This window comes from Hemiscyllium ocellatum, chromosome 25 (genome assembly GCF_020745735.1).
Source record: "Hemiscyllium ocellatum isolate sHemOce1 chromosome 25, sHemOce1.pat.X.cur, whole genome shotgun sequence".
NCBI classification, from domain to species: Eukaryota; Metazoa; Chordata; class Chondrichthyes; order Orectolobiformes; family Hemiscylliidae; genus Hemiscyllium; species Hemiscyllium ocellatum.
Genome location: NC_083425.1, coordinates 6,498,838 through 6,525,141, shown reverse-complemented (window position 1 = coordinate 6,525,141; position 26,304 = coordinate 6,498,838). Strand labels below are relative to the sequence as shown.

Below are 26,304 nucleotides of genomic sequence, written 5' to 3'. Positions count from 1 at the left end.
GTCCCTCTTGTACAGGTCACTTGTGCCGCAGAAGAGATCCCAGTGATCCAAAATCTGAATCCCTACCCCCTGGAACATCACCTCAGCCATTCATCTACCCTACCCTATTCCTAGTTTCACGAGCATGTAACACCAAGAGTAATCAGAGATTGCTACTTTTGAGGTCCTGCTTTTTAATCTCCTGCCTAACTCCCTATATTTATTATACAGAACCTCATCCCTTTTTCTGTCTATGTATATGTACAAAGACCTATGGCTGCTCACCTCCCCTCTCAAAATTTTCAACCGCTCCGAGATATTCTTGACCCTGACATAAGCAAGTTGAAAATGTGTTGCTGGTTAAAGCACAGCAGGTTAGGCAGCATTCAAGGAACAGGAAATTCGACGTTTCGGGTCAGAGCCCTTCATCAGGAATTCCTGATGAAGGGCTCTGGCCCGAAACGTCGAATTTCCTGTTCCTTGGATGCTGCCTAACCTGCTGTGCTTTAACCAGCAACACATTTTCAACTGTGATCTCCAGCATCTGCAGACCTCACTTTTTACTCCCTGACATAAGCAAGACAACATACTAACTTGTTCACAAGTTAAATAGACAAGGCAGACAAGAGCACAGCAGGGAACAAGGGAAGATGAATTAAACTGCATTTATTTCAATGCAAGAGGCCTGACATGTACAGATGAATGCAGGGCATGGATGGGAACATGGGACTGGGAGATCAGAATGATATCAGGCCGCAGAAATGTCTGTCTGTGTTCCTGACTAGAGAGTCCCCTGTCACAATTGCTCATTTCGACATTGCAGTCGTGATGCCAAAGACTGGCTGCTGCTATTTTTTTCCCTGAGAGACTATCCACCACCCCCAACAGTATCCAAAACAGTATATTTGTTAAAGAGGGGGATAGCCACAGAAGACCCCTGCACTACTTGCTTACTTTTCCTGGTGGTCACCTGTCAAGCTGACTGAACCTTTGGTATGACCAAGTCCCCGACGTTACTAAACATCACATTCGCTGCCTCCTATGGGCTCCACAGTGCTTTTAACTGCTATTCCAACTGATCCATGTGGTCTGAGAGAAGCTGCAGTCAGACACACATGCTGCAGATATAATGCTGAAGCATTTGACTGCTCCTTGATCTCCAGCATCTGGCAGGAGAAGTATACTACTCCACTGACTGCCGTCTCTGCCCCTTTAACAACAAGCAGACTTAGGGCCAAAAAAGCTGTCACCTTGCCCTTACCTTTTTGCTGCTCACCCTTGTCAACAAAGCCCAGTATTCATGTAGGCCCAGTCTTAGATCTAACCAGTGGCACCTTGACCACAAAGCAGCCCCTTGCAAAAATGGCCTGAACAAGACACAGTAATCTTCCCTCTCCCACTGACCTAAATGCCTATACTTAGCTAAACTCTGGGTTTTCACTCTCTTGCAGTTCTCACTCCCTGCTGGGAGAACTTTAGGCTTGCTTTTATACTATACGGCCTGTCCTGCTCTGGATGAATTGCAGAATTTAGAATAAATTACAATTGAAGGATTTTTGGCACTCTGTGATATTAATTAGCTTTTGAATAATTTGGCAGATCTCAATTTCTCCTTTCCTTACTACATGCACTGCTCTCACTAAGATTGAAAGTTAGTCGCCTTGTCTGTTATTCCGTAAATAGTGCTCTGGAGCTAACTGCAGGATAGCATGCTACCCCAGACACAATGTAATTGTCCTGTCACCTAAATGGTTTGATGGAAATATTAAGAAAGTTTCATGTTAAAATTTTCAGCAATAAACCCACAAGCTGAGTTTTAAGAGTAGTGTATTCTATCTGCCTATCTCACAAATTGTAATAAGATCCTGATTAAGATGTTCAGAAATTTGTTAAGTGTGTAAAAGAAACATTTTCTTAAACAGTATTTGGATGAACCCACTGGAGGAGAAGCAAAATTTGTCATTCTCTTTGGAAATAAGGCAAGGAAAGTGACGGAGGTGTCAGTGAGGGAGCACTTTAGAACCAGTGACCATAATTCTATTAAATTTAAAATAATTATGGAAAAGGATAAACCTAATCTAAAAGTTAAAGTTCTAAATTGGAGTAAGGACAATTTTGATGGTATTAGGCATGAATTTTCAAAAATTGATTGGAAAAGGCTATTCGCAGGTAAAGGGGAAGTTGGAAACTGGGAGGCCTTTAAAAATGAGATAACGTGCATCTAGAGGCAGTGTGTTCCTATTAGTGTTGGAGCAAGGCTGTTAGGTGTAAGGGAATGCTAGATAACTAGAGAAAATGAGGCTCTCATCAAGAATATGGAGGCACCATATGACAGGTATGGATAGTTGAGATTGAGTGAATCCTTCAAGGAGTATAAGGGCAGTAGGAGTAATCACAAGGGAAATCAGAAGAGAAAAGGTTAGCTTTGACAAATAAAGGTAAGGAGAATCCAAAGATATTCTACAAATACATTAAGGACAAAAGACTAACTAGGGAGAGAATAGGATCCCTTAAAGATCAACAAGGCCATTTATGGGTATGGAGCTGCAAGAGATGGGTTGGATACAAAATGAGTATTTCACGTCAGTATTTACTGTGGAGAAGGATATGGAAGCTAGAGAACACAGAGAAATAAGCAGTGATATCTTGTGTCCATTATTACCTAAAATGCATAAAGGTGGATAAATCCTGAAGACCTGATCACCTGTACCCTAGAACTTTGTGGGAAGCTATTGGTGTAATTGCTGGGCCCCTATCTGAGACATTTGTATCATCGATAGCCCAGGGTAAGATGCCAGAAGACTGGAGGATGGCTAATGTGGTGCCATTGTTTAAGAAAGGTGGTAAGGAAATGTCAGGGATCTATAGACTAGTGAGTCTCTTCCCAGTGTTGGATAAATTGTTGGAGAGGATTTTGAGGGACAGGGTCTATGTGTATTTAGAAAGGCGTGGACTGACTGGGGATAGGGAAATTGTGTCTCAGTAACTTAATTTTTTTGAAGAAGTGACAAAGAAGATTGAAGAAGGCAGAGTAGAGGACATTGTCCATGTGGACTTTAGCAAGGCATTCAACAAGATTCCACATGATAGACTGGTTAGCAAGGTTAGATCACATGGAATCCAGGGAGAGCTAGCCATTTGGATACATATTAGCTTGACGGTAAAGAGACAGAGAATGGTTGTGGTGGGCTGTTTCTCAGACTGAAGGCCTGTGACCGGCAACGTGACGTAAGTATCAGTGCTGGGTCCACCGCTTTTTGTGATTTATATAAATGATTTGGATTTGAATATGAGAGGAATGTTCTGTAAGTTTGCAGATGACATGAAAATTGTTGCTGTGTAATGGACAGTGAAGGAAGTTATCTCAGAATACAGTGTGACTTTGATCAGATAGACTGATGTGCCGAATAGTGGCAGATGGAATCAAATTTAGTTAAATGGAAGGTGTTGCATTTTGGAGGCAAATCAAGGTATGACTTATACACGTAATGGTCATGTCCTGGGGAAAGTTGCGAAACAAAGAGACCTTAGGGTGCAGGTTCATAGTTCCTTGAAGGTGGAATCAAAGTAGATAGAGGAGTGAAGAAAGCATTTGATACCTTTATTGGCCAGTGCATTGAGTGTAGGAGTTGGGAGATCATGGTGCGGCTGTATGACACATTGGTTATGCCACTTTTGAAATACTCAGCAATAAACCCACAAGCTGAGTTTTAAGAGCAGTGTATTCTATCTGCCTATCTCTCAAATTGTAATAAGATCCTGATTAAGATGTTCAGAAATTTGTTAAGTGTGTAAAAGAAAAATTTTCTTAAACAGTATTTGGATGAACCCATTGGAGGAGAAGCAAAATTTGACATTCTCTTTGGAAATAAGGCAAGGAAAGTGACGGAAACTCCATTCAGTTCTGATCTCCCTCCTATAGGAGAGATGTTGTTAAACTCGAAAGGGTACAGACAAGATTTACAAGGATGTTGCCGGGGTTGGAGGGTTTGAGCTATAGGGAGAGGTTTAATAGGCTGGGGCTATTTTCTGTGGGCCATTGGGCGCTGAGGGGTGACCTTTTGGGATTTATAATATGAGGGGCATGGGTAGCTTGAATAGCCAAATCTTTCTCCCGGGGTAGTAGAATCCCAAACCAGAGGGCATAGGTTTAAGGTGAGAGGAGAAAGGTGTAAAAGGAACCTAAAGGGGCAACCTTTTTATGCAGAGGGTGGTGCATATACAGAATGAGCTGCCAGAGGAATTGGTTGAGGCTGGTGCACTTAACAACACCTGGAGTCATAGAGGTTTACAGCATGAAAACAGGCTCTTCAGCCCAACTTGTTCATGCCACCTGATTTTCACAAGTAATCTAGCCCTACTTGTTTGGGTTTAGTCCATATCCCTTTATCCCATCTATCCAAATGTTTCGTAAATAACAAAATTGTGTTCGCCTCCACCACTACCTCTGGAAGCCCGTTCCAGACTCTCACCACTCTCTGCTTTAAAAAAAAGGCCCCTGGGATCCTTTTATATCTGTTCACTCTCACCTTAAACCTATGCTGTCTAGTTTCAGACTCCCCTGCCTTGGGGAAAAGCTGTTGCGATATATTTACCTTCACTGTTCCTCTCTTATTTTGTAGACCTCTGTAAGGTCACCTCTCAGTCTCTTTTACAACGTGGAAAAAGTCCCAGCCTATCCAACCTCTCCTTATCATTCAAACCTTCATGTCCAGGTAGCATTCTAGTAAATCTTTTCTGCACTCTTTCTAGTTTAATAACAAGACCATAAGACATAGGAGCGGAAGTAAGGCCATTCGGCCCATCGAGGCCACTCCGCCATTCAATCATGGCTGATGGGCATTTCAACTCCACTTACCCGCATTCTCCTCGTAGTCCTTAATTCCTTGTGACATCAAGAATTTATCAATCTCTGCCTTGAAGACATTTAGCAACCTGGCCTCCACTGCACTCTGCGGCAATGAATTCCACAGGCCCACCACTCTCTGGCTGAAGAAATGTCTCCGCATTTCTGTTCTGAATTGACCCCCTCTAATTCTAAGGCTGTGTCCACGAGTCCTAGTCTCCTCACCTAACAGAAACAATTTCCTAGCGTACACCCTTTCCAAACCATATATTATCTCGTAAGATTCTATTAGATCTCCCCTTAATCTTCTAAACTCCAGTGAATACAATCCCAGGATCCTCAGCCATTCCTTGTATGTAGACCTACCATTCCAGGGATCATCACTGTGAATCTCTGCCGGACACGTTCCAGTATGTCCTTCCTGAGGTGTGGGGACCAAAACTGGACACAGTATTTTGGATGGGGTCTAACTAGAGCTTTATAAAGTCTCAGTAGCACAACGGTGCTTTTATATTCCAACCCTCTTGAGATAAATCTTCGAGTAAAAAATGAGGTCTGCAGATGCTGGAGATCACAGCTGAAAATGTGTTGCTGGTTAAAGCACAGCAGGTTAGGCAGCATCTCAGGAATAGGGAATTCGACGTTTCGAGCATAAGCCCTTCATCAGGAATGAGAGAGAGTAGCCAAGCAGGCTAAGATAAAAGGTAGGGAGGAGGGACTTGGGGGAGGGGCGATGGAGGTGGGATAGGTGGAAGGAGGTCAAGGTGAGGGTGATAGGCCAGAGTGGGGTGGGGGCGGAGAGGTCAGTAAGGAGATTGCAGGTTAGGAGGGCGGTGCTGAGTTGAGGGAACCAACTGAGACAAGGTGGGGGGAGGGGAAATGAGGAAACTGGAGAAATCTGAATTCATACCTTGTGGTTGGAGGGTTCCCAGGCGGAAGATGAGGCGCTCCTCCTCCAGCCGTCGTGTTGTTATGTTCTGCCGGTGGAGGAGTCCAAGGACCTGCATGTCCTTGGTGGAGTGGGAGGGAGAGTTAAAGTGTTGAGCCTACTTTCACAACCAAGACCCCCGCCCACCCTCTGACGACCCCTTCTCCCGCCTCCAACACACCCCATCCACCTGGACACCCCGTGCTGGCCTCCTACCCTCCCTCGACCTCTTTATAGCCAACTGCCGCCGTGACATTAACCGACTCAATCTGTCCACCCCTCTCACCCACTCCAACCTCTCACCCTCAGAACATGCAGCTCTCCACTCCCTCCGCTCCAATCCCAACCTCACCATCAAACCGGCAGACAAGGGAGGCGCGGTGGTAGTTTGGCGCACTGACCTTTATACCGCTGAGGCCAAACGCCAGCTCGCGGACGCCTCCTCTTATCGCCCCCTTGACCACGACCCCACCTCCCACCACCAAACCATCATCTCCCAGACCATCCAGGACCTCATCACCTCAGGGGATCTCCCATCCACCGCCTCCAACCTCATAGTCCCACAACCCCGCACCGCCCGTTTCTACCTCCTGCCCAAAATCCACAAACCTGCCTGCCCCGGCCGACCCATTCTCTCAGCCTGCTCCTGCCCCACCGAACTCATCTCCCAATACCTCGACACGGTCCTGTCCCCTTTAGTCCAAGAACTCCCCACCTACGTTCGGGACACCACCCACGCCCTCCACCTCCTCCGGGATTTTCGCTTCCCCGGTCCCCAACGCCTTATCTTCACTATGGACATCCAGTCCCTGTACACCTCCATCCCCCATCACGAAGGACTCAAAGCCCTCTGCTTCTTCCTTTCCCGCCGCACCAACCAGTACCCTTCCACTGACACCCTCCTTCGACTGACTGAACTGGTCCTCACCCTGAATAACTTCTCTTTTCAATCCTCCCACTTCCTCCAAACTAAAGGAGTTGCCATGGGCACCCGCATGGGCCCCAGCTATGCCTGCCTCTTCGTAGGATATGTGGAACAGTCCATCTTCCGCAACTACACTGGCACCACCCCCCACCTTTTCCTCCGCTACATCGATGACTGTATCGGCGCTGCCTCATGCTCCCACGAGGAGGTTGAACAGTTCATCAACTTTACTAACACCTTCCATCCCGACCTGAAATTCACCTGGACTGTCTCAGACTCCTCCCTCCCCTTCCTAGACCTTTCCATCTCTATCTCGGGCGACCGACTCAACACAGACATCTACTATAAACCGACTGACTCCCACAGCTACCTGGACTACACCTCCTCCCACCCTGCCCCCTGCAAAAACTCCATCCCATATTCCCAATTCCTTCGTCTCCGCCCAATCTGCTCCCAGGAGGACCAGTTCCAACACCGCACAGCCCAGATGGCCGCCTCCTTCAAGGACCGCAGATTCCCCCCAGACGTGATCGACGATGCCCTCCACCGCATCTCCTCCACTTCCCGCTCCTCCGCCCTTGAGCCCCGCTCCTCCAACCGCCACCAAGACAGAACCCCACTGGTTCTCACCTACCACCCCACCAACATCCGCATACAATGTATCATCCGCCGTCATTTCCGCCACCTCCAAACGGACCCCACCACCAAGGATATATTTCCCTCCCCTCCCCTATCAGTGTTCTGCAAGGACCACTCCCTTCGTGACTCCCTCGTCAGATCCACGCCCCCCACCAACCCAACCTCCACCCCCGGCACCTTCCCCTGCAACCGCAGGAAATGTAAAACTTGCGCCCACACCTCCACACTCACTTCCCTCCAAGGCCCCAAGGGATCCTTCCATATCCGCCACAAGTTCACCTGTACCTCCACACACACATCATCTATTGCATCCGCTGCACCCGATGTGGCCTCCTCTATATTGGGGAGACAGGCCGCTTACTTGCGGAACGCTTCAGAGAACACCTCTGGGCCGCCTGGACCAACCAACCCAACCACCCCGTGGCTCAACACTTTAACTCTCCCTCCCACTCCACCGAGGACATGCAGGTCCTTGGACTCCTCCACCGGCAGAACATAACAACACGACGGCAGGAGGAGGAGCGCCTCATCTTCCGCCTGGGAACCCTCCAACCACAAGGTATGAAATCAGATTTCTCCAGTTTCCTCATTTCCCCTCCCCCCACCTTGTCTCAGTCGGTTCCCTCAACTCAGCACCGCCCTCCTAACCTGCAATCTCCTTACTGACCTCTCCGCCCCCACCCCACTCCGGCCTATCACCCTCACCTTGACCTCCTTCCACCTATCCCACCTCCATCGCCCCTCCCCCAAGTCCCTCCTCCCTACCTTTTATCTTAGCCTGCTTGGCTACTCTCTCTCATTCCTGATGAAGGGCTTATGCTCGAAACGTCGAATTCCCTATTCCTGAGATGCTGCCTAACCTGCTGTGCTTTAACCAGCAACACATTTTCAGCTCTTGAGATAAATGACAATGTTGCATTTGCTTTCTTAATCACGGACTCAACCTGCATGCTTATCTTTACAGAATCCTCAACTAGCACTCCCTTTGTACTTTGGCTTTATGTATTTTCTCACCATGTAGAAAGTAGTCTATGCTTTTATTCTTTTTTCCAAGTGCAAGACCTCACATTTGCTCACGTTGAATTCCATCAGCCATTTCCTGGACCACTCTCCCAAACTGTCTTGATCCTTCTGCAGTCTCCCCACTTCCTCAGTACTACCTGCCTGTCCACCTAACTTTGTATCATCGGCAAACTTCACTAGAATGCCCCCAGTCCCTTCATCCAGATCATTAATATATAACGTGAACAGCTGCGGCCCCAACACTGAACCCTGCGGGACACCGCTTGTCACCAGCTGCCATTCCGAAAAAGAACCTTTTATCGGTTCTTTCAGCCAATCCTCAATCCATACCAGTAGCTCACCTCGAACACCTTGGGCCCTCACCTTGCTCAGCAGCCTCCCGTGTGGCACCTTATCAAAGGCCCTTTGGAAGTCTAGATAGACCACATCCACTGGGTTTCCCTGGTCTAACCTACTTGTCACCTCTTCAAAGAATTCCAACAGGTTTGTTAGGCACGACCTCCCTTTACTAAATCCATGTTGACTTGTTCTAATCCGACTCTGCTCTTCCTAGAATTTAGAAACCTCATCCTTAATAATGAATTAATATCCTTTTTAAGTAGGACGACCAGAATTGCAAGTAGTACTCGAAATGCGGCCTTCCCAACATATTGTACAGCTGCAACAAGATGTCCCAACTCTTATACTCCTATACTATATTTAAAAGGCATCGAGATGTGTACACAAGTAGGAAGGGTTTAGAGGGATGTGGGCCAAATGCTGGCAAATGGTACTATATTAATTTAGGATATCTGATCAGCATGGCCTGGTTTGACTAAAGGGTCTGTTTCTGTGCAGTACAACTCTGTGACTCTAAGATTTTAAGTTTTGGATTAAATTCTTTGCTGTAATGATTCAATGTAATGTGGATCATAGCACCATTTTTCTCTCAATAAAGATGTCTATAATTACTAATTAAACAATTACCTGCTCCTCAGAATGACACTGGCAGGGTTGTTCGCTGTTTTCACTCCAATCAACAAATTCTGCATTTATTTGTGTTGTACATGCAAAGTATAAAATTAATTTTATTTTGATGGTTTTAAAGTCATTATAGATATATCAAAGTACATCTTAAGTTTGTTCATGATTTAAAAATATACAATAGCATCAACATTCTGCAAGACGTCCCCACCCTTTGTGTACTTGCTTTTTAAACATAATCCAGCACCATCTGTAATTCATGATCCATGAATGAATTTCAAAAGATTTTGAAGATGATGTGAATATTCAATACATGGGAAAACCGTTTGTTTAAAAATGTCTGATACTATGGAATTACACAAAATGTAAATATTCAGTGGCAAATGCGAACTCTTTTCTACATGTGCAGATATGTGGGAGGACATCGACCAAGCAAGATAATGAGACTTGTGGATAAAATTACAAAGTCAAAATATTTTCAGAAAGCCACAGAAACGGAGTTTATTAAGAAGAAAATCGAAGAGGTTTCAAATACACCATTACTGTTAACAGTAGAAGTTCAGGAATGCAAAGGAACATTGGCTGTGAACATTCCACCACCACCTACTGACAGAATATGGTAAGGGGAGGCAGTTACAGATTTCATTGGAATTGCCCCCGGTTCTGTGAACTTTTAACAACAATTTTATGGGCAGCCATCTCACTAACTCAGGAGTGATATATTTTATGCAATTTTATAGTGATGGGATACCTAAATCTGTAGTAAAACTCAGGCTGGTGGTTAGCACCTGGTAACACAATAAGTTTGAAATTTATTTCTCAGTTCTGTGGTTGTGTCCCATTGCTTTTTTCTGGACTTTTAAGTTTCTTCAAATGCTGCTCAATGCATTAGCTGGTTTATTATTTTGCTTTGAAGCCTTTAAGTTGACTAACGTGATCTATCATTTTTGTTTTGAGGTATGGTTTCCGAACACCTCCACACTTAGAGTTAAAAGCTCGTCCCAAATTGGGGGAGCGTGAAGTCACTATTGCACATGTAACTGACTGGATTGAAAAGAAACTTGAACAAGAATTCCAGGTAAGAAATTGAGCATACCTGAATTTTGCTGTCAGTCCATGCTTCTAACTGTTCTTTTTCTATTCTGTATTCTCCCCTGTTATGGAGTTATAATGACTCCGAATGAGGCTGTTAGTTTCACTGAGTCCGTGCCAGCACTTTGGAGCAAGTCAATTGGTCTCATTCTCCCAGTCTTATCTCTGTAGCCCTGCAAACGTATTTCCTTCAAGTGTCCATGCAGCAACTTCCAAGTCATTATCTCTCATTTGTTAAAAACAAAAAGCTCTTCCTCATATTCTGCACCCCTTGGCATCTCCTGCCCAAATAATACATCTATCTCCCTTGGTCCCAATCTTGTCAGCTTGTGGGAACAGATTCTCTCTCTCAACTTTACCTAAGCACTGTCATTATCGTGTACGCTTCAATCAACTATAACCCCAGGCAGAACAGCCTTGTAGCTTAATTGTCTCATCACTGAACTATTCTGGTAAATCCCTTCTGCATCCTTTCATGGACTTTCACATCTTTCCTAAAGTGCAGTATTATTCTAACAGATGCACATAAGAGATGTATGTCAATTTTTATATATAAATAGGATCAGCTTTGAGTAAATAATTCAAATTGTTTTTAAAATGTGATACCTAAAGCTCAGACAGTAATAATAGCTTCTTAAACAAGGCATTGAAAGTAATCATAGGAACAGAGAAAATGAGTTTCTTCAGGACTTGTAAAATGTTTTCATCAGTGTCGTCATTTTTAATTTATTTTTGTTGAACTTTTCATTGAATTGTTTTCTCCCCTCTTCTCATGGAAATGAAATATAAGTTGCTTTGTTACTGTTTGAAAAAAACTGCTGTAAGAAAACAAATCCTAATAACAATCAGATTGTAATGGTAGAATGTCCAGCAATCAAATGATGTTTATTAAACTGGACTTGGGTCCAAACCTTATCAACTATTGTTGACAGCAAAAGTTACTCGTTTCACCATTGACTTTATGCTTTTACCACCTGACTGGCTGTATTCTGACTCGAAGGTGCAGTATAGCACTTCTCCACAAGCTTGCTGATCGAAACAAAAAAAACACATTTCTCCTCACCAGTAACAGGAATTGGTAGCAGTTTATCTTTCTTAACCACACAAAGAAAGTATTCTTAGATATGCATCTTTGTGCCACCGAATGTTTTCTTCAGTTAATGCTGAAATATGGCATGTATACAAGTACTGGAGTATTTGATAATTTGGATGAAATGATTCCTAATCAAAAGAATAGTTTTTATTTTGGAGAATTGTACTAAATCTAACAGGTGAACTTTGTCTGCTCCTCATTGGTTATTTTTAACAAGATTTGGTGACATTCACTCCGCACAAGTTGTGACAATGGCTAGAATTTTAAAGTTAATTTGAAATCTGTTGTTTCTAATGTTCTGACCAGTTATCAGTTTTAAGCTTTAACAATAACAGTTTATATCATAAACATTTTTTTTGATGTTAGTAAACTTAATTCAGAGTGCAAACATTTCTCTGTAAGGTGGTATTAAGTATCTTGTAAAAATATGCATATGATGAACGTTGGTGTTTTAATAGAATTCTAAAACTAGCTACTGGACTTGTCAAAGAAATGTAAACGCCAAAATGTAATGATTATATTTATCAAAAATATTGCAGAAAATTTTCGTTATGCCAAATATGGATGATGTGTATGTTCCAATCATGCATTCCGTCATGGATCCACGTTCATCCACAGTGTGGCCTTCAAGGGAGACACCAACAGAAGTTGCTGAGCGACTGTGATGTATGAAAGTTTTATGTTTACAGTGTTATGAAGTTGCTGTTCATGTGCTTTCAGCTATATCATCTGTCTTTTGGATCATTAGTGCCACTACCCTTCCCTGGAAATCTTGCAATTTGTTGTACTCAGTATGTGCAGTTTGCTGAGTGTATGTCTCTCTTTCTGTGTATTGTTAACAGCTAATATCGTTCCAACCCATTTATCATGCAGGCCATTCCAAGAAAATAAAAGCCAAGATAGAGAGAGAGAGAGAGAGAGAGACTACATGTAATTGTATTTATAAATGACTTGTTTGCCCTAAAATGCTTCAGTTTAGACTGATTCTCATAGCCCTAAGAAATGATTTCCAGAACAATGTACTTGTATAGTTGCCTGCGACAACCTCCATGCAAGTGCAGAATCGATGCATGAATTGCCTTTTGGGTATGAATATTTGTTCAGAATAACACATCACTAAAATGACAAAGCTGGTCAATGATTGCTAATTTTGCATAAGTTTCTCTTGGAATCCTTGCACTCATTGCTTTGTGGTGATTCATCATGAGAAAGATATTTGCAACTGCATCCTCTTTTTATTGACAAATGGATTCTGCTGATAGTCTGCACATAAGTCTGGCAAGTTTGCATCTGCAAGCGAGATCAATATTATCCCCTTCAGACCTGGTAATTTATAGATTGTATGGTACATTATTTTGTAGATTTTTTTTACTGATCATTAGATTCTCATTATAAATTGATATATTACTTTTGCCTAACTCAGGAGCAGTTTAGCTGCATATTCTTTTTTTCAACTCTGACATGTCTTTTTATTAGTTCATGTAATCAAAAATAGACAACCAGCTCCTGAAATTATCCACTTTTGTGTGGTGTCTGCACAAGAGGGAGAAATGATAGGATTATGTGACAGCCACTGTGATAAATAATATAAAATTATATATTTTTAAGTTTTGCATTTATGGTTTATATAAAGTATTGCAGTTCCTAACATGTTATAATGTGTAGAGAAGTGCTGAAATTCACTGTAGACAGAGTGTCTATAACCTGGCAGTGAAATCACAGATTTAATCCTTAGCTGATAGTTAAGATTGCTCTATATAATAGCACATGGGTATATTTGAGAGATAGCCATTTCATTCTAGTAAAGTTTTTTTTTCTCCTTCACCACCATTCTAGTGCATGGCAGAATCACCTCAACATTGACAAGACCCACCTAAGCATAAATAGATCCAGAATTTTTGAAGACAGCAGGTTAAATAATATCAGACCATTTACTCCAATTTTTGTGAAATTAGTTATATAAAAAAACACAAACACTTTTATAGATTGTTGTCCTTGTTAAATGTTATCTTCACTGAATGTTTAGAGGCTGGCCAATCACAGCTATAACCAATCACAGTGGATCTACTGTTTATTCTTAAAAGTGGTAGTGTCTGCAAGAAAGTGTTTGCAGAATGTGAGCAAATGAAGTAAGGCTCTTGCTGTCTCTAATGGAGAAGGTAATCTCATTTCAAACTCTTAAAACTTTTGAGTTGTCATTAAAAGCATTAACATTTTTTCCAGAAATTTTAAAACACTTTTAAAATTGTGGTGAGGAATCCTTGTAGAGTTTATCTGAATGAACAAAGGGGAAGCTATAAAAATGTTGCAGAAGTCAATCTGTAAGTCAACTTAAAATGCCAGTTTTATTTTAAAACCAGGCTTTGTTTAATTTCCCTATAGTGAGGACGTTGTGTTCTTTCTGAGCCTTTGTATGCAACATTTCTACATGAGGTCTGCAGAAATTTTAATGTTATTTGTGCTTCAGTGCCACTGTGCCCATGGTTATTATTATTTGTCTTGGCTGTTCTGTGTTTTTTTTTCCATATTTATTTTGAGCCATAACTTTCCCTAGACATTCAAATTGTATAAATTGCCATTCATGACATGAATTACAAATAGATAATTGAAGTCTCTACAGCGTGAAGGATTTGACAAATTGTCGTTCAAGATGAAGTTTCTTTGAGAAAATTGACCATTTGCAGAATGTTAATTAAAACTAAGTAATATATTTTAAGATGTGTATAAAGTTGTATTTTTAATTTTATATATTTGTTTTAATCTAGCCCTGTAGGTACGACATTGTATTTTGTTTCAATTTAATACCAAGGATACAATGGCCACAACACAGTTTGACTGCATTCCAGTCTTAATCCACATTATTGCTTTCTTCTACTTACCTTCTGTGGGCAATATTTGCCTGCCAAAAAAAATTTGCATGTCTTGTTGTAGTTGGGTCATTTGACCTGAATAAGTGTGCAATAACGAATTATGAGTCCATGGACTAAATGCACTATACATAATCAGAATTAAATGAAGATTCTTATAAATTGTCATATTGTACTTCACATAATCAAATTAACATTGTGAAGGACTGGCTTGCTATGTTTTATTTAATAAATTCTTCAGTCGAGCAACCTGTGTGATTTGTTATTTTTGTGGCATTTGTAACCAATTGAATTACACATGGGAGCCTAAAGAAGTGACATTACTAATTGGAACTAATTACAGTCTGGATATGTATTATCATGGTCTGGTTATTCCAAGTGCTCCAATATTCTCATTGCACAGTTTAATGACTACTGGTTGCCCACTCATTCAACCATCTGGAAGCTTGAGGAATGAGCATTGTCCAGTTGATCTGGGAAGTAGGAGAAGGAAACGTACCACATCAAAAAGAGAAAAATCAAGTGAATTGTTTTGAAGCAGAGGCATTGTCTACTAAAATACATTTATATAGTTGCTGGAATTATTTAGAACACGATGACCCGAGATACTCAGGATAATTATTGACGAAGAAAGCCCATTTAGTTATCTAATTTCAGAACGTCTTTTGCTCTCTCTTCCGGTTGTTCAATAAACTCAAATGTTTTCATTTTCATTATATTCACAATCCCTTCTGCAATTATCTTCCTTAGTATTAGCTTGCGGACCATGCTGTTCAAAATAATTTTCCAAATTTATCTTGACCTTTCAAATCTCATACATTTCAATCAGGCCACTGCTGAATTACTACTTAATGTGGCTGAAAGACAGTTTTCTAAGTCCTTGAGAAAATTTGTAGTTCAGGTTGTGGGTGAGGTTGTTGACTTGCTTGTTGAGCTGATAAGTTTGTTTGCAGACGTGTCATCACCATACTAGGTAACATCTTCCGTGCACCTCCGGTGAAGCGTTTGTGTTCTGTCCCACATGATATTTGTGTGTGTCCTGGTTTGCTGAGGTGGGTGGTATCATTTCCAATTTTGGTTGCTAGTGATTGATATATGGGGTCCAATTCTACACGTTTGTTAATGGAGTTCCGGATTGAGTGCCACGCCTCCAGGAATTCCTGTGCATGTCTTTGTTCGACTTGTCCTAGGATTGATATGTTATCCCAGTCTAATTGGTGCCCTTCTTTGTATATGATTGATCATGTCTCTTGATTGCATAGTGCATTGTGGAAGAAAACTAGCCATGTTTGTGGCAGTGTTTACATGGTATTTCATATGTAACGTTGATTCTGATAGTTGTGGGTATGGAATCCTTTATACTTGTCAGTAACTGTCATAGTGTGGTTATTTGTTTGTGGGCTACCATGATACCTAGGGTTCGGAGTAGTCTGGTGGTCATTCCAACATGTCAGGGTGTATGATGTATGGCAGGGTGGCCAGTGTACCCGGACGTGTTGTGTCTTCCTGTTGTGTACATTACCAAATGTGCTCAACTGGAAGAAACCCATCAACTCCTAATCCACATTTTCACCAGCATTAACAAAAAAATTCACAAAGGAAGAAGAGAACAACAATCAACTTTCCTTCTTGCAAGTACTGGCTGAACACAAAGCCAACGGTGAGCTCCAGACATGTGTATACAGGAAGGCCACCAATACAGATCAAGTATTCAACTCCAACAGCAATCATCGCAACACCCACTAATGGAGATGAATCAGAACAGTATTCAAGTAAACCACAACATGCTGCAGAGCCCTGCTGTGCAAAGCTGAAGAAGAACATCTATATAGCGTCTTCAAAAACAAGTTACCCAAAAAGCATAGTCCTCCTGTACCTACATAACAGACCACAACAGGAAAACACAACACGTCCGGATACACTGGTCATCCTGCCATACATCAAGGACATGCCAGAATGATAACCAGCCTACTCCGACCCCTACGTATCATGGTAGCCTATAACAACTACTGTAAAGTACAAAGGATCCTCTACGCACAACTAACAGAACCAACATTATATATAAAAGCTCATGTAAAGACTGCCACAAACATTACATAGGGTAAACTGGAAGAAAACGAGCCATCAGGGTACACAAACGCCTATCATTTGTGTCCATACACAGACAAAGAAAGGCACTAATTCAACTGGGACAATGTATCCATCCTAGAGCAAGTCAAACAAAGTCATGGACAGAAATTCCTGGAGGTGTAGCACTCAACCCAGAATTCCATTAATAAAGATGTAAAATTAGACCCCATATACCAAACACTAAGAAACAAAACAGGAAATGATACAGCCCACCTCAGCAAATCAGGACACACACACATCAAGCAGGACAGAACATCAATGCTTCACCGGAGACGCACTGAAGATGTTACCTAGTATGGTGATGAAACTTACCAGCTCAGCGAACAAGTCAACAACCTCAGGCTTTTTTTTCCCAGCCTTTGCTGGTCACTTGCAATCTATCATGAGTGGACAATCTTGTATCTTAGGACTTTTTCTAGCCTGTGAATATGTCTCCTGTATTTGTAACCAGAACTTCGAAAAGTCTTCACACGTGGGCTGCACAAAGCCTTATTTAATTTGAGCATTATCTTTTTCTAACTTACACCAAAATGTTGTGACTACATAAATTGTCATTCTGTTTATTGTTTTTCAGTGATGGGCCAAGTTGAATGTTGTCCATTCTTCAGTGATTGAGAATCCTACTAAACCTCCTAAATCTTTCAGCTTCATAATTACCTATGTCAGGGACTTAGAGAAGAATTCTGCTTGAAATGCACTGTCCCTGATCTGGATGATCAGCTATTTTTGCTAATGGGCAGCACTTCATGTTTGTCTGTTTTAAATTTCTCCTGTTACAATTCAGCCCATAGATTTTGTCCACAAAATAGTACAAAATACATCTATTTGGTCCAGTGTGTGTGTGCCAACTGTTTCACAAAGCAATCCAGTTGGTCCCATTCCTCTACTCTTTAGCTGTATGCTACCAGTGTTTCCTGCCATTTCCTGTGCGACATGGTGGCCGAGTAGTTAACACTGTTGCCTAACAGCACCAGGGACGCTGGTTTGATTCCAGCCTTGGGTGACTGTCTGTGTGAAGTTTGCACTTTCTCCCTGTGTCTGCATGGGTTTCTACTGGATGCTCCAGTTTCCTCCCACAATCCAGATATACAGGAAAGATGGACTCGCTAGGTTAAATTGCCCTGCAGTGTCCCGGGATGTGCAGGCTAGGTGGGTTAGCCATGGTAAATGTGAGGTCACAGAGATAAGGTGGCGGGGGTAAGTGGTTTGGATGCTCTTTGAATGATCAGTGCAGACTTAATGGGTTGAATAGCCTCTGTTGGGATTCTATAATCCTGAGTATTTAACCAATTTCCTTTTGAAAGCTAATATTATGTCCGCCACCATTTCAGGCAGTACATACCAGGTCTGATTTGCTTATTGCATAAAAAAGTTCCTCTTTATGCCGCCTTGTAGTCAATTAAATTTGTGCCACCTAATTATTGACACTTTAGCCATTTGAGATATTTAAAATTTGGAGTTAAGATAAATTCTATAAAATTGTTTAAACTTTTTTTTGCTATCGGGATGATGAGAGACTTGGACAGCTGATGTTGTTCCTGTCTGTTTGTTGCCTTCGTTTTTCTCAGTAGCAGAGGCTGCAGTTTGGAATGTGTTGAAATTTTGGCAAGTTGCTGCAGCACATCTAGTATGTTGTGCACATTGCTGTTACTGTGCATCTGTGGTGGAACAAATGAATAATTAATGTGATGCCCATAGAGCAACCTGCTTTATCTTGGCTGGCAGTGATCACCTTGAATAGTACTGGAGTTACACGCACCCAGACAAAGGGAGAGTATTCCATCACACTCCTGCCTTGTAGATGGTGGGCAGACTTTTGAAGATAGGAGGTCGTAAGTTAGTTGCTGCAACATTCTCAACCTCTGACCTGGGGGAGCTTTTACAAATAACATATTTATATAGTAGTCCAATTGTCTTTCCAGTTGATTTTATTTCAAAAATGTTTTATTTGCATATGAAGATCTTTTTATGAGTATAGACACTAGTGCACTTCAGTTTTGTACAGTCTTCATATGTGGAGAAGAAACGATCCCAAGGCATTTCTTTCTTATGTTATAGTGTTTGGGGGGGGGGGGTGCTGTGTGCAGTAGCGCAGAGATTCCAGGATTGCATGACAGATCTCGCAGTTACTGTCCTCACCACCAGCCATACAGTTTTGGTGCTTGTTGGAAAGTTCTGATGATGAGGCATCCTGCCAAATGACTTAGGTTGTTCCTGAGCAGCCTGTCAAAGTGGATTCACTCTCTCCTTTTCCTGTGTTGTCTCCTGGATGTGGTGAGCTGAACACTTAAGAGTCATACAGATGTACGGCATGGAAGCAGATCCTTTGGTCCAACCCGTCCATACCGATTGGATATCCTAAATTAACCTAGTCCTATTTGCCAGCACCTGGCCCATATCCCTCCAAACCCTCCATCCAGATGCCTTTTAAATGCTGCAATTGTACCATCCTCCATCACTTCCTCTGGCACACATTCCATACACATACCACCCTCTGCGTGAAAAAGTTGCCCCTTAGATCCCTTCTATATCTTTCCCCTCTCACCCTAAACCTATGCCCTCTAGTTCTGGACTCCCCCACCTCAGGGAAAATACTTTGTCTATTTGTCCTATCCATGCCCCTGATGATTTCATAAACCACTATAACATCACCTTTCAGTCTCCCAATGCTCCAGGCAAAACAGCCCCAGCCTAATCAGCCTCAATTCCTCTAACCCTGGCAACATTCTTGTAAGTCTTTTCTGAACTCTTTCACGACATCCTTCCAATAGGAGGGAGACCAGAATTGAAAGCAATATTCCAAAAGTGGCCTAACCACTGTCCTGTACAGTCGTAACATGACATCTCAACTCCTGTACGCAACACTCTGACCAATAAAGGAAAGCATACCAAACGCCTTCTACCTGCGACTCTACTTTCAAGGAGCTATGAACCTGCACTCAAGGTCACTTTGTTCAGCAACACTCCCTTACCATTAAGTGTCTTAAGTCCTGCTAAGATTTGCCTTTTCAAATTGCAGCACCTCACATCTATCTAAATTAAACTCCATTTGCCACTCCTCAGCCCAAAGATCCCATTGTACTCTGAGGTAACCTTCTTCGCTGTGTACTCCACCTCCAATTTTGGTGTCATCTGCAAACTTACTAACTATACCTCCAATGTTCACGTCCAAATCATTTCTAAAAATGATGAAAAGTAGTAGACCCAGCACCTAACTTTGTGATATACCACTGGTCACAGGCCTCTGGTTTGAAAAGCAACCTTCCATCGCCATCCTCTGTCTCCTATCTTTGAGCCAGTTCTGTACCCAAATCGCAAGTTCTCCCTGTATTCCGTGAAATCTAACCTTACTTAACCAGTCTACCATGAGGAACCTTGTCGGAAGCCTTACTGAAATCCACATAGATCACATCCACCACTCCGCCCTCATCAATCTGATTCTGTGCTATACATCTCTTCGACTCTAAGTACAGGTGATACGGAACAGTCCAAGTATTTGGAGCACTTCACAGCAGTGAGGCCAGTCCCATCCTTTGCAACACTAGGGACAGGTAGGACCTTAGTATATAGTGACACTTGGTGTTTGTGTACTGAAGGTCTGTGCCCAGCTTGATGCGGCCGCACACAATGCTAGCCATCAGGATGAGTTGGGTACTCCCCCATCCCAAGAGTTTTGTACATTGGCTCCCTGCAAACATGGTCCATCTTAGACCTCCGGTAAAGTGGGAGACAGCTCTGGTGACAACAACGATGCAGATTCTGGGATTGAGCCAAACCTGCACCACGTACAAGAGTACCTCACACCTGATGACCAGGTTTTTATCCACATAGAGAGGGAGCAGTGCTCCCAAAAGCCCAGTTTCTGCCTCACTTTGGTAATGTACTCCCCATGTTTTTGCGTGTGACTTCACCCCTCCAAACTCTATTGCCAGCACCTTCAGGTAAGCTGTCCTGACAGTGAAGAGGATAAAGTTATCAGTTGGAACTGGTCGCAGATGCTCATGAGTCTACATGCTGACAGCTGATCTAGAAAATGGTGACTTCATCCAGGCATAAGGAGGCTTTTGTATACAGACATTGGCTGCCTGGAATAATCACTCCTCTCAGGCTCACATCCTTCTTGATGGGCTTAGCACACGGCTCTGTACAACACAGGCAGGATAAAGTGGACAGCCTTATCTTACTCCAAATCTGATTGGGAAGCTCACTAATTGTGACTACACTATTGATGTTGGTTTGAGCAGTCAGATCCAATTGTGGATTCTCTCTCCAAAGCCCATTTTGGAGAGCATGTCCCATATGTAGACATGCAATATCCTGTTAAAGACCTTCTGCTGGTGCAGGCTGAAGAGACAGATGTCTACTCCCCTAAGCTGCACATTGGCAGTCCTCTCCCTGAGGAGCCTGATGCTGGTGCAGAACAGGTTTGGTAGGGGTGAATCACTGATTCCAAAGCAGATCTGAACTGGTTGGTGATTTTGTAATTCACGTTAACAAGTGAAATTGGTCACCCAAATAGTACATGCCAGATCCTTACCTTTGGTTGAAAAAATGTTTCATCAAACTCCCTCTAAACCTCCATTGTTTCATTTTAAAGTGTTATTGAACCTCCAACTGAGGGGGACTGGTGCTTTCTGGTCACATCCATTCCCCTCAATCTTATTCACCTCTGTTGGGTTTGCCTCTCTTCTCTCTCTCTCCCCCTCTCTCCACCCCCACCCCCCCACCCCCCGACCAAATCTTTTCTGTTCTAAAGAAAACCTGAGCTTACCCAGCCTGTTTTCATAATTGGAATGCACTATTCCAGACAATATCCTGGTGAATCTCCTCTGCACCATCACCAATGTAGTTACCAGAACTGCACAGAGTACCTAATCAAAGCTCTGTACAGCTTCAACATGACCTCCTCGTATCATCCATGCCTCAACTACTAAAGGCAAATATCTTGTATGCTTTCTCAACTATTAATTAATGTGTCCTATCATCTTCAGGGATATGAGGGCAAGCACTACAGGACCCCTTTTGAGTTCTTATAATCCTGCTATTCATTGTGTACTCCCTTGTTACTTTTTCCAAAGTGCCTCACTTTCATCAGCATAAAATTCCATTTCCCACTGATCTGCCCAATCCATTTATAACCAGCCTGTAACTCTAAGACCTTTTTCCTCAGTTGACCACCTGGCCAATCTTTGTGTCATCTGCAAACTTATCAACACAATTCCTCCATACACATCATCATTAATGGATGCAGCATTGAACCCTATGCAGTATACAGACAAGGACTTTTTTTTCATGTTTTCAAGTATCACAAAATGTTACTGAAGATAACAAACCTCATTGACATCCTTATTTAAGACCTTATTTGGAAGGAAGGTTATTGATAAAGCACTACACACTCCAGTCATACAAAACAGCTTTCCACCATCACTTTGTCTCCGAAGCCAATTTTGGATCCAACTTGCCAAGTTATCTTGGATGCTGTATGTCATAGTCAGAGATGTTCAGCATGAAAACAAACCCCTCAGTCCAACTAATCCATGCCCACCAGATATCCCAACCTAGTCTAATCCTACTTGCCAGCATTTGGCCCATATTCCTCCAAACTCTTCCTATGCATATACCCCTCTAGATGCCTTTTAAATGCTGCAACTTCCTCTAGCAGCTCATTCCATACATGCACCACCCTCTGTGTGGACAAAGTTGCCCCTTAGCTCCTTTTTATATCTATCCCCTCTAACCTTCTAGTTCTGGACTATCCCACTCCAGGGGAAAAGCCTTTGTCTATTTATCCTATCCATACTCATGTTTTTATAAACCTCTATAAAGGTCTCCCCTCGGCTGCCAATGTTCCAGGGAAAACAGCCCCAGCCTATTCAGCCTCTCCCGAGAGCTCCAATTCTCCAACCCTAGCAACATCCTTGTAAATCTTTTCTGAACCCTTTCAGGTTTCACAACATCCAGTGTCCTGTAGAGCTGCAACATGACCTCCCAAATCCTGTACTCAATGCTCTGACAAATAAAGAAAAACATACCAAATGCCTCTTCACTATCCTATCTACCTATGACTCTACTTTCAAGGGTTTATGAACCTGAACTCCAGGTCTCTATTCAGCAACACTCCCCAGGCCCTTACCAGTAGGTGTACAAGTCCTGCTCTGATTTGCTTTCCCAAAATGCAGCACTTCATATTTATCTAAATTAAACTCCATCTGCCACTTCAGTCCATTGGCCCTTCTGATCAAGATCCTGTTATACTCTGAGGTAATCTTCGTCACTGTTCACCTCATATCCAATTTTGGTCATCCGCAAACTTACTATACCTCTTCTGTTTACATCCAAATCATTTATATATGATGAAAAGTAGTGGACCCAGCACCGATCCTTGTGGTACTCCACTGGTCACAGGCCTCCAGTTTGAAAAGTAACCGTCCACCACCACCCTCTGTCTTCTATCTTTGAGCCAGTTCTGTATCCAAATAGCTAGTTCTCCCTGTATCCCATGAGATCTAATCTTGCTTACCAGTCTCCCATGGGGAACCTTGTTGAATGCCTTACTGAAGTTCATATAGATCACGTCTAGCGCTCTGCTCTCTTTGTTACTTCTTCAATAAACTCAATCAAGTTCATGAAACATGATTTCCCACACACAAAGCCATGTTAACTATCCCGAATCAGTCCTTGTCTTAGACAAATATTCATGTAAATTCTGTCCCTCAGGATTCCCTCTGATGACTTGCCCACAACTGATGTCAGGCTCACTGGTCTAGTTTTCTTACCACCTTTCTTAAATAGTGGTTCCACGTTAGCCAACCTTCAGTCTTCTGGCACCTCACTTGTGACGATTAACAATACCAATATCTCAGCAAAGGGCCCAGTAATCATGTCCCTAGTTTCCCACAGAGTTCTAGGGTAGACCTGTTGTGGTTCTGTTCGCCGAGCTGGAAGTTTTTGTTGCAAACGTTTCGTCCCCTGGCTAGGCGACATCATCAGTGCTTTGGAGCCTCCTACGAAGCGCTTCTTTGATGTTTCTTCCGGTATTTATAGTGGTCCGTCCTTGCCGCTTCCTGTTGTCAGTTTCAGCTGTCCGCTGTAGTGGTTGGTATATTGGGTCCAGGTTGATGTATTTGTTGATGGAGTTTGTGGATGAATGCCATGCCTCTAGGAATTCCCTGGCTGTTCTCTCTGGCTTGCCCTATGATAGTGGTGTTGTCCCAGTCGAATTCATGTTGCTTGTTGTCTGTGTGTGTGGCTACTAGGGATAGCTGGTCGTGTCGTTTCGTGGCTAGTTGATGTTCATGTATGCGGATTGTTAGCTGTCTTCCTGTTTGTCCTATATAGTGTTTTGTGCAGTCCTTGCATGGTATTTTGTACACTACATCAGTTTTGCTCATGTTGGGTATCGGGTCCTTCGTTCTAGTGAGTTGTCTGAGCGTGGCTATTGGTTTGTGTGCCGTTATGAGTCCTAAGGGTCGCAGTAGTCTGGCTGTCAGTCCTGTTGTATGGTAGTGTGGCTAGTCCTTTGGGTTGTGGCATGTCCTCGTTCCGTGGACTTTCTCTTAGGCATCAGGTAGACCTGATCAGATCATGGTGATTTATCCACTTTTACACATTTCAAGACATCCAGCATCTCCTCCTCTGTAAGATAGACATTTTTCAAGATGTCAACATCTATTTCCCAACATTCTGTATCTTCTCTGTCCTTCTAGCTAGTAAACACTAATGCAAATACATGTTTACCTTCTTCCCCCATCTCCACACATAAGGTGCCTTGCTGATCTTTGAGGAGCCCTATTCTCTTCCTTTTTTTTTAAAGATATTTTTATTAGAAATTTAATATTTTGACAGATTTACAAAAATAAACAGAACTTTCAAGCACAAACATTAATATAAAAATAGATCTTAAATATATAATCATCAAAATTCAAAGGAATGATACTAAAGAAGAAAGAAAAACAATGAAACTCAGTTAACTACGAATCTAATCCACAATTATCCAGAGTGTATAGTTGAGTCACTTACATCCTTCAAACAAGAGAAAATGTTCTCTAATACACTCATAACAGTATAATAAAAAGGAAACTATTTCCAAACAATAAGAACAAAAAAAAAACATGTTTGAATGGAGATCCTCCCCCTTGTTCTCAGGGGGCCTTACTTCCTTTCTAAAGGTCCACCATATCCTCTCCCAAACAGTGTCCCACCCTTGACCCGGGCGCTCCTTAATAGGATTTAGATATAATACCGAGCTAGAGTTAACAGTGAGCGCCCCACCCCCACCCCTCCCCACCCATACCTGAGTATATCTGATAGCATCAATGCCACGTACAAACACACATAACTATAAAATTACAACTCCAACAAATTACAGTTAAGTATAATAACATAAAATAGCAAGGGAAGACAACCCTGCTCCCAGAAGCAAAAGTAAAGTAGAGTAAAGTATCCACTTCTCCCCACGGAGTGTGGAAGAGGCAAGCCAACATAAATTGTCTCTTACGATTTATTTAAACGAGTCTAAAAGTTCCTTAGCCTCTTCTGGTGATCTAAAATTATACTCGGATCCTTCGTGGGTAAAGCGTAACGTCGCTGGGTAGCGTAAGGTGTATTGAATATTTAAGTTCCTTAGACATTTCTTCACCTCATCAAACGCCTTCCTTCTTCGTGCCAAAGCCGGGGAGAAGTCCTGAAATAACATAATCTTGGATCCTTCATGGATCATGGCTTTAGGATCCTTTCCAAGATTTCTGGAGGCATCCAGGAGTATCTGCCTCTCCCTATAACTCTGCAGCCGGAACAGGACCGGGCGTGGGCGCTGGTTTGGGCTAGATCCGCGTACTGCGACCCGGTAGGCCCACTCCACCCTTACCCGGTCAGTTTCAGCCCCAGGTTTAAAAGCTGGGGCAGCCATCGCTCCAGAAATACTACTAACTGTCCCTTCTCTTCTTGTTCAGGGAGGCCCAGAAGACGGATATTCTTTCTCCGATTTCTATTATCCAGGTCATCCATGTAGATTTCAAAGGCCCGGACTCTCTGCTCCAGAGCTCGCACCTGTTCTGCAGCTGTTTGTGCTGCAGCCTCGGAGGTCGTGGCCTTTAGCTCCGCCCCCTCCACTCGGCCCTGTAATTCCTCGAGAGCCTGGCTGTGCTTTTGTAACTTTTCTTCGAATGAGTTCCATCTCTGTCTGGATTCTGCGATGAAATTGACGAGTGTCGTTTCCAGCCTGGCAATCATCTCTTCAAGGCCTGTTTTTACATCAGCTGCAGCCGGAGGAGGAGAGGAGGGTGGGGGAGGGGTCTTTGTTTTCTGAGAGCTGCGGGATCCCTTTGGTTTACTCATTATCCACTTAATATTAAACTGCTTAAATATAATAGTAAGCAGCTAATTAAGGTTAGAAAATTTTTTGGGTGGTTTGGTAAGTGTGGTGGAGGTGAGTAACTCACTTTACCCAGGTTTTGGGAAGAGCACTGTAAACTCAGACTTGCTGAGTCGCCGCCATCTTGGATCTCCTCCATTCTCTTCCTTTTTACCCTTTTGTCCTGAATGTATTTATAAAAACTTTTTGGATTCTCCTTAACCTTGTTTGCCAAAGCTATTACATGTCCCTTTTTTGCCCTCCTGATTTCCCACTAATTTATACTCCTTCTGCCTTTATACTCTTAAGGATTCTCTCAATCTCTCCTGTCTATACCTGACATTTGCTTCCTTCTTAACCAAAACCTCAATTTCTTTAGTCATCCAGCATAACCTACACCTGCCAGCCTTTCTATTCATCCTAACAGGAATATACTGTGCTTTTACCTTTTTTTAAAAAAAACAATT

General features: G+C 42.6%; 1 protein-coding gene across 3 annotated transcripts in view; it reads left to right on the top strand.

Moving 5' to 3' along the window:
• Nucleotides 1-14,566, top strand: part of tex2 (testis expressed 2) — a 142,521-nt gene extending 127,955 nt beyond the window's left edge. The window contains exons 11-14 of one of the 3 annotated variants that reach the window (XM_060844718.1): nt 9,713-9,922; nt 10,261-10,381; nt 12,028-12,154; nt 14,254-14,566. In XM_060844718.1, coding sequence (XP_060700701.1) covers nt 9,713-9,922; nt 10,261-10,381; nt 12,028-12,153 — 457 coding nt within the window. In that variant the 3' untranslated portion in view covers nt 12,154; nt 14,254-14,566. Of the gene's footprint in view, nt 1-9,712; nt 9,923-10,260; nt 10,382-12,027 lie in introns of all 3 variants that reach the window. The other 2 variants (XM_060844717.1, XM_060844716.1) reach the window with 2 other exon arrangements.
• The last annotated feature ends 11,738 nt before the right edge of the window (nt 14,567-26,304 follow it).